The sequence below is a fragment of the Equus asinus genome, chromosome 14 (assembly GCF_041296235.1).
Source record: "Equus asinus isolate D_3611 breed Donkey chromosome 14, EquAss-T2T_v2, whole genome shotgun sequence".
NCBI classification, from domain to species: domain Eukaryota; kingdom Metazoa; phylum Chordata; class Mammalia; order Perissodactyla; family Equidae; genus Equus; species Equus asinus.
The window spans coordinates 23,688,394-23,702,653 of NC_091803.1; the positions used below are offsets into that span (position 1 = coordinate 23,688,394).

Below are 14,260 nucleotides of genomic sequence, written 5' to 3' on the forward strand. Positions count from 1 at the left end.
TATAAGAAGACTGAATTCATTTCAGCTGCTTTTTGAAATGTACTACTGCAACGTGAGAATAATGGCAGCACAACTTCCACAGGTAACTTCTACATTTATTTTATACCAAAAAAGTTATGTGCAACAAATAAACATTCTTACATATTTACATTTGTTTTTACCAGTTAGCAAAACTTTGTCCTAAATCTCTGATAAAGAATATCTATATTAAAGGGGAAATGTGCCCAGTGAACTCCATTTTAAATGAATGTTTACTGTGGAGCTTAAAGCACTAGTAATAAATAATTTTGATGGAACACACTATACAGATGATAAACCTAATACTTAGGCCATGCTTAATACAGTTTTATAACAAAACACTTTACTTTTTCTGGGCTAATTTGTAAAAAAAAAAATGTTTAACCAAGTAGTCTGGACTCCCACCCTTGCCCCCTTTTCTTTTATTGAAGGGTAGTTCTCACAAATTAGGAATCATAGGTGCTGCCTAAAATGTCTGAACGGAAATGTTCACCAGTGCTTGCATGTTGGGGGAAAATACACGAGGCCAAAGGTGACACTAGATACTCCTTCTCAAATAGGTTACCAAAAGTGATAGGTTTTCTTGTTGGCATTTATCTAATACTGATTTTCAAGACCAAATCATTATTCTCTGGTGTCAAGCAGTGGCACCGATCTACGTTATGAAGTAATTGCTGAAGATCTTTGCACTTTTGCTGATAGTCTTAAAAATAAATATAAATGAAATACAAGCAAACTAAAGCTAACAAATAGTTTTAATTTCACTGTAGTCTTGGTCCTATATCCTACCTAGTAGGTCCAAAGATCTCTGCTACCAAATGACAGATCTTTGTCTCTTTGTATGAAAATAGTCAACGCTTTCAACATCTTTAAAAGTAATGGATTTAAGGAGAGGCTACATACATCAAGTAAAAGTAATTCCTGGCACACAGCTTGTTAAACCTGAGTTATTTCACCAGAGGTTTACCCTCACTGACAGCACTAGCTGTGATGAAAAACCAAATGAAATCCTCCAAACCATCTAGATTGCCTAGAATTCATCATCTAACCACAACTCGTATTTCTTCAAATGATATGACTATCAAGTAAATAAGAGGCTTTATTTGTTGTAAATCATTTTGAAAACCAAGAAGCAGGGAATTACTGCCAAAAACAGAAATTCAATTTCTTCCCTAATCTGTTCTTCAACGTTGGTGGCGAGTAATGTTGCAATGTTTAAGTATTCAGTCTAAAATAGTCATAACAATCCTCAAATTTTATAAGACAGTGTTTCCCCCCTCTTCTGGGGTGGAATAGAGGATGTAGAGGGGAGCCTAAATTCTCCCAGGGCAAAAACACCAAATAACACCCACCAGGGTTCTGTTGCTTACTGAGAGGCTGGCACTACAATGCTGTTACTTCAGGCAGCACACGTTCATCACTCAGTGAGAAAACGGATATTAATTCTACTGGGATCACAGGAATGTGGCAAAAAATTTTGTACAACTGAAACAGTGGTGTTTTCCCCAAGGCTTAGGAAAGCAAACGAAAAACTTGAAGGGTCTGGCTGAACATTTTTACGTTTTCTCATGTAAGAGTTGAAGACATTTGCAAGAATGCAACACCAAGACAAGCTTTAACTATACTCTGCTGATTGATACAAAATATGATGAAAGACCATTTTAAATTGGGACACGAGGAACTTGTTTAGCACAACCAGTGTTGTGTATACTACATAAGTCTTAACTATTAAGCCATTTCTATTCTAGCTGAGAAAAAAGAACCAGTAAACCGCTCGGTAGAAGTGGAAGCACTGCTACAAGATGCTCTCGTTGTACACTTCTTCAACATTAGGACTTGTTTCTCCATCAACACCAGACATCCAATCAATGCTTTCTATTCTTTTAACTTTAGAAACAAGAACAATACATACATAATAATACAGGCATTGAAATATTCACATTCATGGGAAAACATAAACCTTGGTGAAGTCTGAATTAAGCTATCTTTTACAAAACTGGTTAAAACTGGTTAAGAGTTCATTACAATTCAGATTTTACACTTGCCTTGGGCGTCAATTATGACAGTTCGTTGGAAACTGCTGAACAGTCGCTGACTGTGCGCCTTACGGCTTACAGAGCAGAACCTGTCCCTTACCTTCACAAAGAAGGCAAATAAAGCACTCAAAAGGTACCGGTCTGCTTTCAACAGACTGATTAATCCAAGTGGAAGCAAACACTGCTACCACTTCTCAATCTAGGGAATAAAATGGCCATACAGAACCTTTCCGATAGAATGTAAGTTTCTACTTCAGGGTAAGAAAGGAAGGAAGGACACTTCTGCCCAAGTTCAACACACAAAATATTTGGTTTGCAATTTAAGACAGAAGGCACTTTTAACATTCTGATATAAGATGGTGACCAAAGAAACATACTGTCACAATTTCATTTCAGTTTATTCAAACCACTTTTAAAAATTCTGCATTTGTGCAGTTATTAGAAAGAGGAGTGATGCCATTACTGTATTTCACGTTCAGATATTTCCACCTATAGTACTCCTCCTGATGAAGCAAACTGAGCAGTGTGTCAGCCCTAAAGTTTACAAATCCAATATGTGACTCAAACAATTAAACTAGACATCCGATTAGTTAGTGCAGAAAGAAACAGGGAAAACACTATGGAGCTACCCAAGAGCATCCTACTCTGGAGTGACTGGGCGTACACTGGGTATTGGAAAGTCATAATACTGTTGGGTTGACTGGCACCAATGTTTAAGGAAAAATATCTGCGTGAAAATTCAACTGTTGTAGGAGACTTTACCTAAAAACACCGTATTAATATTTCCAGCTTTTGTCCAAAGAAATCTACCCTTTTCCCATCTTTAGTGTCCTGAAGGCCTTGGACTTGAAGGTCTGTTCACATGACTCATTCTGTAAGGTTCTAATTGATCCAATTTTATGACTAGACACAAGCTTGACTTGAATGTCCAAACTTAGTTTCTTCCTTTCAGAGGAAGGAGATGAAAGGGAACCAACCATCCTACTACTTTTGCCTTCAATGCTGGACCCACAGCTGTCAGTACTTTTCACAAGATGCTCTGTATGGAGTCACTATTTTCACTATTTCTTCAGTCAGTGTTGAGCTGACAGTTCTTCAAGGCTACACTTCAGCTAATCTATACAGTAAGTTCTGCAGGGATGGGTCCAATATTTCTACCTTTATTTACAAATATCACATAAACAGATTCTAGTTGAGTCTATATGTTTAAATCCATTGGCTAAAAACATATTACATAGTGTAAACATGGCAATATTTAATACAATATCTATTCTAAAATATTTTCATGTCATGATCACATTTGTTATACCTGAAATTGAATTTATACACATTAGAGAATTACTAGCAATGGTTGCTCACTTTACAATTGAGGGAAGGGGGCTAGGGCTACATTTTATTATTTCAGAAACATCTTCAAAGTAAAGTTAAAGCTTGTCTTTAATTGGCTCGGCATATCCTTTTTTTTGTATTCATATTTAAAATGAAGACTGACACAGAAAATAGCTAGGGCCCTTCTAATTTACAAGATTTTTAAAAATCAGTTTAAGATTCTTAGGGAAAGTGTCTGTTGTGAAGAATAAAAAAAAACTTCTGCAAAATAAACTTAATGGAAAAAGGGACTTCAAACTGTCAGTTAAGAGTTCGTCAGGCTGTCAGTCCTGCTTGGGCTGCAGTTGCCGTTTCCAGGCCTCATTTAAGTAAACTAGTCGTTTGTAGTTGATGATAAGAAGAATGAAGTTCAGCATGTAAGTGATGACGCAGATGATGCAAAACTCCTTCAGCACAAAGTACAGAATGTAGGCCAGGTACAAAGACCCGATGACAGACACAATGGAGGACGTCATGAGGATTAAAGCTGCGACTGCACTTGCTGTCATGCCTGCAAGAGAAAGACACTCAGTTCAATCGGACCTTAACACTAGAGAGAGAGTTTCTGAGTTAAACGGATAACATTTTGTGATTTGCTGCAGTGTTAGAATACTGATCTTAATACAAAACACTAGGAAACTTGAGGAAAAAAACTACTGGTCTGTTTTGTTAAGATTACGCAGGTTGACTGTGCACACAGGATACCAGTTTATAGCTGCAATATTTTTGACTTGTCAATATTCTAGATGAAATACTACTTATTTCATAAACTAGCTTCAGTTAAGGCCCGCAAAGAAAATATACAATCTTGCAAACACATTATGCAATGAAGCTGATTTCTAAAATCGACAGCCCCACCTCTCCTAATGAATAAAGGAATGTGAGGAACACAACTTTCTCTTCCAAGCCAGGACACATTTGGTGAGAACCTCCCTTGGCCTTTTCATATAGGTTCCCTCTCTGTGGACAGTTTTTTGTTTTCCTACATTTAGATCAAATTTATCAAAAATCCATAATGGGAGATGATTACACCAATATGCTGCTGAAGAAGGAAAAAAAAGATCATGATAAACAATTCAGAAAGAGCTCACCCTAGAGCATAAGGGAAACCACATTTGGCCAGTTGGCCACATGTGGGTCAAACCAGATCAAGAAAAAAGGCAGTTATGTGTGCTAAGCTTGGGCTCTCAAGACAAAAAACTTGCCTGAACTCTTGATGCTATCTGACCTCTTCACACGTATTGTTTTGTAATCTCCTGTAGCCAACAGTATTGAGAACATGTGCATTTATTTTCAAGAACAGAGGAGACAGCAGAACATATTATACTACCTTCCCACCCAACAACTAATGGATAAGGATAACAGAATCAGGAAAAAATAAGAATAGGTGGTAGTAGGTTTGAAGAGGTTAAGGAGCCTGCTGAATGAGAAGTTGCCTGTGGGTTGCAGCCTAGCCACAGGAGCCCGACTTGCCCACAGGACCAGTCAGTACTACAGTATGATGCTTTAACAAGGCTTTTCAAGACTGAAATGCTGTTGGACTACTTATGCTAGGGACTTGCAAATCTGAGTGGCCACTTGCTTTCGTAAATAAAGATATACTGGAACCCAGCCACGTTCATTCATTTATGTAATGTCTGTGGCTGCTTTCGCACTAAATGGTAGAGTTGAGTAGTTGTGACAGCCAGCAAAGCCTACATTATTTTCTGCCCGGTCCTTTCCTAAAAAAGTGTGCTGACTTTACCTATGCTAAACATCAAAACCTCAAAAATTAATGCTGTCACCTTAAATTCTGTGTAAGAATGTTAGTTTCAAAACGATATGGACAAGTTATTTTTCTCTGTGCCAGTCTTTTCCTTAACTGTAAAACTGGGATAATAATAATTTCTACCTCCTAAGACTGCATATTAAAAGAGCTAATAGGTATAAAGCACTTAGAATGCTTGATAAACACTGGCTATTAGTTAAATACTGTTATACTAAACCAGTCTTAATGTAGTGTAACTGGTAGCTTGGGATAAAATTCCCAATGGAATTTAAAATGTGCAATAATTCTAAATAAATGATAGTACAACCAAGCAATGGAATATTTTGCAGCTGTTAAAAAGAATGAAGACACTTCATGTACTGGTATGGAAAGATCACCAAGATATATCACTTAAGTAAAAAAAAAAAAGAAGAAAAGTAAGTAGTAGAACAGAGTGTATAGCATCTGCCTTTTATAATTTAAAAAATGAGGCAAATTAAGATTATATATTTGTATTTTCTTGTATATGCCTAAAGAAACTCTACAACAACAAGCTCTCAGTTGGGTATGAGAGGCAGTGGGGACAAGGGTGAAACAGACTTCACTGTATAGCATTTTACATTTTTTTACCTTTGGACCACGTGAATGTATTATCTATGGAAAAATTAAAAGTAAAAATGCTGTATTCTCAAACAACTTAGAAGGGAGTGAAGATGATATGAGCTGGAAAACTCTGTTAGATAAGTTCAAATGTGCCTCCAATGGTAGACACTGACATTAAAAATGCATGTGAATGCATAAAATGTTAATAGAAAAAATACATCTGATTTAAAATGTGTAATGATGAAATTAACAAATCAAATATTATAAATAGAAACTTGTTCCACCTCTATCTCTAAAAATTAAGAGTCAAAAGTGTTTCTTAGGCTATTTTAATTTGGGCTTATACTTTATATTCTTCTTTAGAAATCCAAACAAAACAAATGGAACAAAAAGTTCAAGTCTCACCCCTGGCCCCCGAGCACCAGATCCTTTTCTGTGCATTCTATGCACACATATAAACATTAGTCAGCCTGTACCTAGTACCCACAATTTGCTGCTTTCACTAAGCTATGTCTTGCCCTTTCCAGGATATACATGTAGACCTACATTTTCCTGTAATAGCTACACAGTGTTCTCTAGTATGGATGTAACCTAATTTGGTCAACCATTATGTCTTGATAAGCTACTTCCAATTTTTTGCAATTCTGAACTGTACTGGTATGAATATCCTTATGTATATTTTTGTATTTCTGCAGAATATATAGATATGGAATTGGACAAACTTGATAGGATACTGAGATAAATTTAGATTCACAATTTACCTCATGACAAATCAACTTCAGCTAGACAAGAGAGCACGGAAGAGCTGGCAGATAATAGGGTAAAATATTAACAATTGAATGCAAGGGCAAAAATGGAGGGATTTAACTCTAAAATTATAAAAACTTTTGTACACTCAAAATTCACAAAACTAACATAGAAAGGGATAAAGAATGGGTAAAATGTTTGTAACCAATATGAAAATGGACTATTATCAAGATCCCAATAAGTAAATTGGCAATAAAAAGAAATTAAAATACAGTAAAATTAAAATAACGGCTACTAATATCTAACTATTGAATTAGAAATTTTACAGAAAACACTTTTTAAAAATGAGGATGGATGAAGCTTCAAGGAAACATGACAACTGAGGGAAAAGCAGTTTGGTAATACCTATTAAAATCCATATAACTATGTTTTTTGACTCATTCAGCCCATATTTGGAAATTTATTTTGCAGAAATAATTCAAAGAGGGATGGGTGTGTCTAAGGGGGACTTTTTTTTTTTTAAGTTTTTTTTTTTTTTATTAATGTTATGATAGATTACAACCTTGTGAGATTTCAGTTGTACATTTTTGTTAGTCATGTTGTGGGTACACCACTTCCCCCTCTGTGCCCTCCCCCCACCCCCTCTAAGGGGGACTTTTTAAACAAAGTTGATCACCGCAGTGTTATTTAGAACATAAGAAATTTGAAACCTTGATGTCAATAATAACAAAACAAGATAGACAACAGTTCACATAAAATTAAGTGAAAAAAGCAGAAGACAATGGAAATAGTGGACATGTACAGGAAATGGAATTATGAATATCATTTACCATTAATGTTTACTCAATGCATAATATTTTAATATAGCTACAGTGCATACAAAATAATAAGGAAAAAGTTTTCCAGGCAAGACTGTTTGGAATAATAATCTGCCTGAGTGGGACTGTTTTTCTGGACATCATGGGATGCTGCTATCTCTGATTAAACACCAACAGATACCAAGCTCAGCATTAGTATTTTCAAAATCTTAGTGAACCAAGTTTTTACAACACAAAAAATGTGCTACAAACTAGTGGTTCTGTCATTAACATATGCTTTTATTTAATATAAAGACACACTTTGGGGCAAAGACCCAAAGTACTAAATGGAAAATAACAAAACAAACTTATTTTTATATTGCTGTATAAATACTTACCAAGTAATAACTGTAGTATATAAAATATAAGTCCAAAGACACTGTTTGGCTGGTTTAATACACCATCCTTTCCAAAAATGGAACCCAAAAGACCAAATCCTCGACCCCATCTGTAAAATAAGGAAAACCAGTAACCCTATATTTGAGCTTTCCTATTTTCAAAATGTAAAGTTATCTGAGAATGTCATGCCAATATACCCATCTCAATCTCTAAGCTGCCAATTTCCATATAGTCTCTTTTCCCAAAGGTAGAACAAAGCATTCTTCTTCTGATGGCGTTAGTATTTGCAGAGGAAGGGCTCTCTCAGTCTAAGCCAGGGTGTCTCAGCAGCAGCGCCACTGGCATTCTGGACTAAGCAATTCTTTGTGGTCGGGGACTGTTCAGTGCATTACAGGGTCCTTAGCAGTATCCTTGGCCTCTACCCACTAGATGCTAGTAGCACCCTCTCTGGGGGCAAATTCACCCCAGCTGAAAGCCACTGATGTAAGCTGTCCTATTTCTTCATTTAAAGTATGTAGACTGAAATGGTGCTTTCTGAAAATGTCACCAGGATGTGCGTTAGGAATCATATCCTGGGAACACCTTTAAACGTAGAACAATATCAGAAGTTACAGGTCCTTACTATGATCCTATCTCAAGAGTAAAAAATTGATACATTGTTTGCCCCATCAGTTTTTATTTGCAGTTTAACTTCAAATTTTGTATTGATTTAACATTTTCAGAATCTTTTCTTATTTTTAAAATGATTATTAAATTCTGATATAATAAAATTTGATACAAGTATCAAACTAAAATTTCCTTAGGATAAAAACCTTAGGAGATAACTTTAACTCTGAATAAGAGTGTTTTTAAAACACCAAAAAGAAAACAACCAGTCAGGATTTTAAGTCTTTAGTGAGGCATTCGATGAAATGTAGATTTTGGTTCTGAAGACAAACTACCTGAAAACAAGGATCATTAAGTGTTTACTAGTCACACTACTTTAATAGAACTCAGTGTCCAAGAAATAGAGTGAAACCTCTTCATAATGATGATGTTGGGAGACAAGAATAACCCTAATTTTATAAGCAAGTGAGAGCCATGAAGATTTTTATTGTAGTTATATATTTCAAGGAACACAAAACAATCTCCATCATTTTCATGTATTCTTTTACACAACAAATACTTCTTGAGCATGTTCTAGGTGCACGTATGGGTCAGGTCCTGGGGTCCGGGAGTGAACAAGTCAGACAAGGTGTTGTCCCTGTGGAGCTCATATTCCATACAGGGAGAATGAAAAGGTGAACAAATGACTAAGTTACCTTTAGAAATGGACGAGCCTATTAACAGATACACAGGAAAATTGAGGGGAGAGGTTATTCTACACCAGAGCTTCTCAACATTTAAAAGTGCATACAATCATTTTATTAAGATGCAGATTTTACTGCAGCAGGTCTGTGGTGGAACTTAAGACTCTGCATTTGCAAGCAAAACTAAACAAAATGCTCCAGGGGTGATGCTCATGCTTCTGGTCTGAGGACCACACTCAGCAGCCCCGCTCTAGATGGAGAAGCGGTGGAGGGAGCTACTCTAGCTAGATGGTCAGGGAAGGCCTTTTTCAGGAATTAAATCCTGAAGATGAAAAGCAATAAGTCTCATGAGGAATGGCAAGTACAAAGGTCTTGAGGCAGGAATGAGCTCTAAGCTAGCAAAAGGCAGCCGTCAAGGCTGACACAGTGATGAGGGGAGACTGATGAGAATGAGGCACAAGTCCAATCATTTACATTATTTATGGCCTTGTTGTAGGCCATGAGGAAGAGTTTGAATTTTATCCTAACTGCAATTGGAAGACATTCGGTGGCTTTTAAATAGGAGAGTAATATAAGCTTATTTATGATCAGTCAACTTTTGTGTAAAGAACATACTGCAGGAGGGCAAGAGTACAGAAGGGAGAAACTATATGTAATCAAACGTCTTAGCCCTGCTCATATGAAATAGAAATTCAAATGTAAATCACCACTTTTGGCAATGGAAATAATTGGACATACTGCCAAAGTTATCATGGGTAAACAGAATTTTTATGTCTTCTAAGCACTGGCCTATGCCTAGTTACTCGCATAGGATCATGTAGCTATTTTCCTTGAAAACAAAGCAGTAGTCCACAGAATGAATACATCATTTTATCAAAATAATACATGCATTAAGGTTTAAAATCAAATAACACAGAAAGTCTTATAAAACAAAAGAGAGAGAGTGCCTACTTCAGCCCTCTCCACAATCAGTTCGCATCCCCAGAGGCAAACACTGATGCCTTCTAACCAGTTTCTCTATTTACTCCCACATTTCTAAATAATACTCTGACATTACTAGTTCTTGATTTATGAATTCTAAGTATTATCTTCCGACTTTATAATAGGGTGGGCCAGAATGTTGCTTTTAGAAAAAAACCAACATTTTGTTATGGAAAGCTTCAAATGTATATACACAAAGGGAACAGAACAGTGTAATAACCTCATGTACCCATCACCCAGCTTCGAAAATTGTGCCTTTCTTGTTTCATCTCCACCTCTACCCACTCACCACTCAATGATTATTTTTAGTTTTTTTAAGGTAAAATTTGCATACATTAAATGCATAAATTTTAACTGTATAATTTTGACAAATGCATACACCCAAGTAATCCTCGTATACTAACTGTAATCCTGATATACTAATCCTGGTATAGTAATTCTGAAATAACAATAGTAAGGAACAAGAATTTAAGTACGTTTCATAAACAAACACCAAAAAAACCCACCCCAACACTGTATACAGTGCTTCCATCTCCCAAGTTAAACTCTGTTAGTCCGTTCCCCTCAATCCACATACCTCTCCACCCCTGGGGAAGAAATACACGACCGGCCAGACTTGTAGGAATCCAGCCTCAGAACCAAAGTTAAATCTCTGGTCCCCTGGATCAGAGTGCTGTGCTCTTTCCTTTAGGCCACATTACCTTATCAAATGCAATTACCATTCCAGCATTTTCAACCCAACAGAGTAATCGCTTAATTCCTTGATAAATACAATTAATAAAGTTCAATAAACTTTGATAAAGTTGATGTAATAACTGTTAGCTAGTCAACTCCCAACCAAGTAGCCTGGGACTACATAAGATTATTTTCCTTGGAAAGGTGAACAAGAGCAGACTTTCATGAATGACACTGTACTTAAAATTGCTAAAGGTGGTATGAGTAATTTAAAACCTTTTAGTGAATCTTTTTTTCAAGTTGGAACATTTGAAAATACTGTAGTTTTCCCCCACTTCTAAAAGTTACACAGAGCTATATGAAATATATTTTATGTGCTAACTTTATTCCTAGCTTTATCTTAGTTTGTAACCACTTTCTATTTGTCCCCTCTATATTCAAAATTCTATTATACTTATCTCCAGAGCTGCCCCAAGTAATTTATGGAATAGGGTGAAATATTAACCAACTGAGCAAGAAGAAATGTTTTCTTAAAGTAATAGACACTTATACAGATGTTCATTTTGCTTCAGTATAGTAACATCAATGAAATGATTATGCAAAAGAGAATTTTTCTTTAGTCTTTGTTTCTAAAAAAAAAAGTTTATTTTTGACCCAAATATCCCTTGAATATTTTATATTTGGGTGCATAAACAATCAACATCACTTCCATAAGGTATAAATGAGAAATTGTTAAAAGGTTTCTAAATACTCCTAATTGTGCCAGAAATGACAAATCTTAAAACCAATAGCTCTCCAGTTTCGGTCTCCTAGGTCCCTGAGGATAAATCTAAGACATTATTTGCGTCCTTCACTCTCATTCACTCATAAGTGCATAGAGGAGTCTCCCAAAGGCTACATGCATGATGTGTGACACTGCAAGATCGAATGCAGGAGCTGATGTGAGAATTCAACAGTCTTCTGTTACGGCACACACTAAAGAGATCTGCAACAAGACAAACAATGCCAGTCTTTTCATTATTTTGTGTGTGTGGGTTTGGGAAAAGCATTTTTCATAAAAATATTTTAATATCTAATGGGTTTGTCATTTTTAAATGAGTGAATACATATTTAAATAATTTCTCCATTTTTAATTTCTAATACAGTAACTCCCTAAATTCGACCACTTTCAAAAAAAAATCACAGTTCAGACAAATTTTTAACACTGGGGTGGGATTAAGTAAGGAGAACTTAAAAAATAATTAAATAGACATAGAACAAACAATCCTAAAATTTGTATGGAACCACAAAAGACCCTGAATAGCTAAAACAATCTTGAGAAAGAACAAAACTGGAGGCATCATGTTCCCTGATTTTAAACTATACTACAAAGCTAGAGTAATCAAAACAGTATGGTATTGGCATAAAAACAGACACACAGATCAATGGAACAGAATAGAGAGTCCAGAAATAAAACCACCCATATATGGTCAACTAATTTACAACAAAGGAGCCAAGAATATACAATGGGGAAAGGAAAGTCTCTTTAATAAATGGTGTTGGGAAAACTGGGCAGCCATGTGCAAAAGAAAGAAACTATGCCACTATCTTACACCATACACAAAAATAAACTCAAAATGGATTAAATACTTGAATGTAATACATGAAACCATAAAACTCCTGGAAGAAAAGAGGTGGTAAGCTCCTTGACATTGGCCTTGGTGACAATTTTTTGGATTTGACAACACAAAAGCAAAGGCAACAAAAGCAAAAATAAACAAGTGGAACTAATCAAACCAAAAAGCTGCTTCGCAGCAAAGGAAACCATCAACAAAATAAAAGACAACCTACTGAATGAGAGAAAATATTGCAAATCATATATCTGGATAAGGGGTCAATATCTAAAATATATAAAGAACACATACAACTCAATAGTGAAAAAAATAATCTGATTAAAAAATGGGCAGAGGAGGGCAAGCCCGGTAGCATAGTGGTTACGTTCATGTGCTCCACTTTGGCTACCTGGGGTTCATCGGTTCAGATCCCAGGTGTGGACATACACACTGCTTCTCAAGCCATGCTGTGGCAGGTGTCCTCAGCAAAAAGGAAGATTGGCAAGAGATGTTAGAGCTAATCTCCTCAAAAAAAAAAAAAAGGGCAGAGGATCTGAATAGATATTTTTCCAAATAAGACATACAGATGGCCAACAGGTTCATGAAAAGGTGCTCAACATCACTAGTCATCAGGAAAATGCACATCAAACCACAATGAGATATCACCTCACACCTGCCAGAATGGCTGTTATCAAAAGACAAGAAATAAGGAGTGTTGGCAAAGATGGGGAGAAAAGGGAATCCTTGTTTCTGGTGGGAATGTAAACTGATGCAGTCAATATGGAAAACAAAAAATTCCTCAAAAAATTAAAAGTAGAACTACTATATGATCCAGCAATTCCACTTGTGGGTATTTACCTGAAGAAAATGAAAACACTAATTCAAAAAGTTATATGCACCCCCATGTGCACTGCAGCATTACTTACAATAGCGAAGACACGGAAACAATCTAAGTGTCCATCAATGGCTGAAAGGATAAGGAAAATGTGGTATATATACAATGGAATATTATTCAGCCATAAAAAAGAATGAATCTGGCCATTTGTGACAATATGGATGAATCTCGAGGGCATTATGCTAAGTGAAATAAGTCAGACAGAAACAGATAAATACCACATGATGTCATATATATGTGGGATCTAAAACAACAACAACAACAAAAAAAAATTGAGCTCACGGATATAGAGAACAGATTGGTGGTGCCTGAGGTGGGGGTGGGTGAAATCAGTGAAGGCACAAATTTCCAGTTATAAAGTGAGTAACTCATAGGGATGTAATGTACAGCATTGTGACTATAGTTAGTAATACTGTATTACATATTTGAAAGTAGCTAAGAGAGTGTATCTTGAAAGTTCTCATAAGAAAAAAATTTTTCCTAACTATTTACAGTGACAGATGTTAACTGGACTTATTGTGGGGGTCATTTTGCAATATATACAAATACCGAATCATTACATTGTACACCCGAAACAAATATGTCAATAAACCTCAAATAAATAAATAGTATACCTTCTACTAAATTACATTTTAAAAAGATTCCATGGCTATACTATTTGAAAAAGAAAGCAAAAGAAATGTTGGTGAGGATGTGGAGATACTGGAACCCTTGCACATTGCTGGTGGGTAAAATGATGCAGCTACTGTGGAAAACAATTTGGTGGTTCCTCAAAAAGTTAAACATAGAATTAACCTATGACCCCAGCAATTCCACTCATAGGTATATACTTAAAAGATTTGAGAACAGGTATTCAAGCAAGTACAAGTACTTGTTCATAGCAGCACTATACATAACAGCCAAAACATGGAAACAATTCAATACCCATCAACTGATGAATGGATAAACAAAACATGGTATATATCCATACAATGGAGTATTATTCAGCCATAAAAGGAATGAAGTACTGATCTATGCTACAATATGGATGAACCTTGAAACCATTATGCCAAGTGAAAGAAACCAGACACAAGAGGATACACATTTTATGATTCTGTTTATGAGAGTTCCAGA

General features: G+C 35.8%; 1 protein-coding gene across 1 annotated transcript in view; it reads right to left on the reverse strand.

Moving 5' to 3' along the window:
• Window positions 1–74: 74 nt before the first annotated feature.
• Window positions 75–14,260, reverse strand: part of VKORC1L1 (vitamin K epoxide reductase complex subunit 1 like 1) — a 72,522-nt gene continuing 58,336 nt past the window's right edge. Inside the window, exons 2-3 of the mRNA XM_044746386.2 lie at window positions 7,715–7,824; window positions 75–3,933 (exon numbers count right to left, since the gene is read on the reverse strand). Coding sequence (XP_044602321.2) covers window positions 3,707–3,933; window positions 7,715–7,824 — 337 coding nt within the window. The 3' untranslated portion in view covers window positions 75–3,706. The remainder of the gene's footprint in view (window positions 3,934–7,714; window positions 7,825–14,260) is intronic.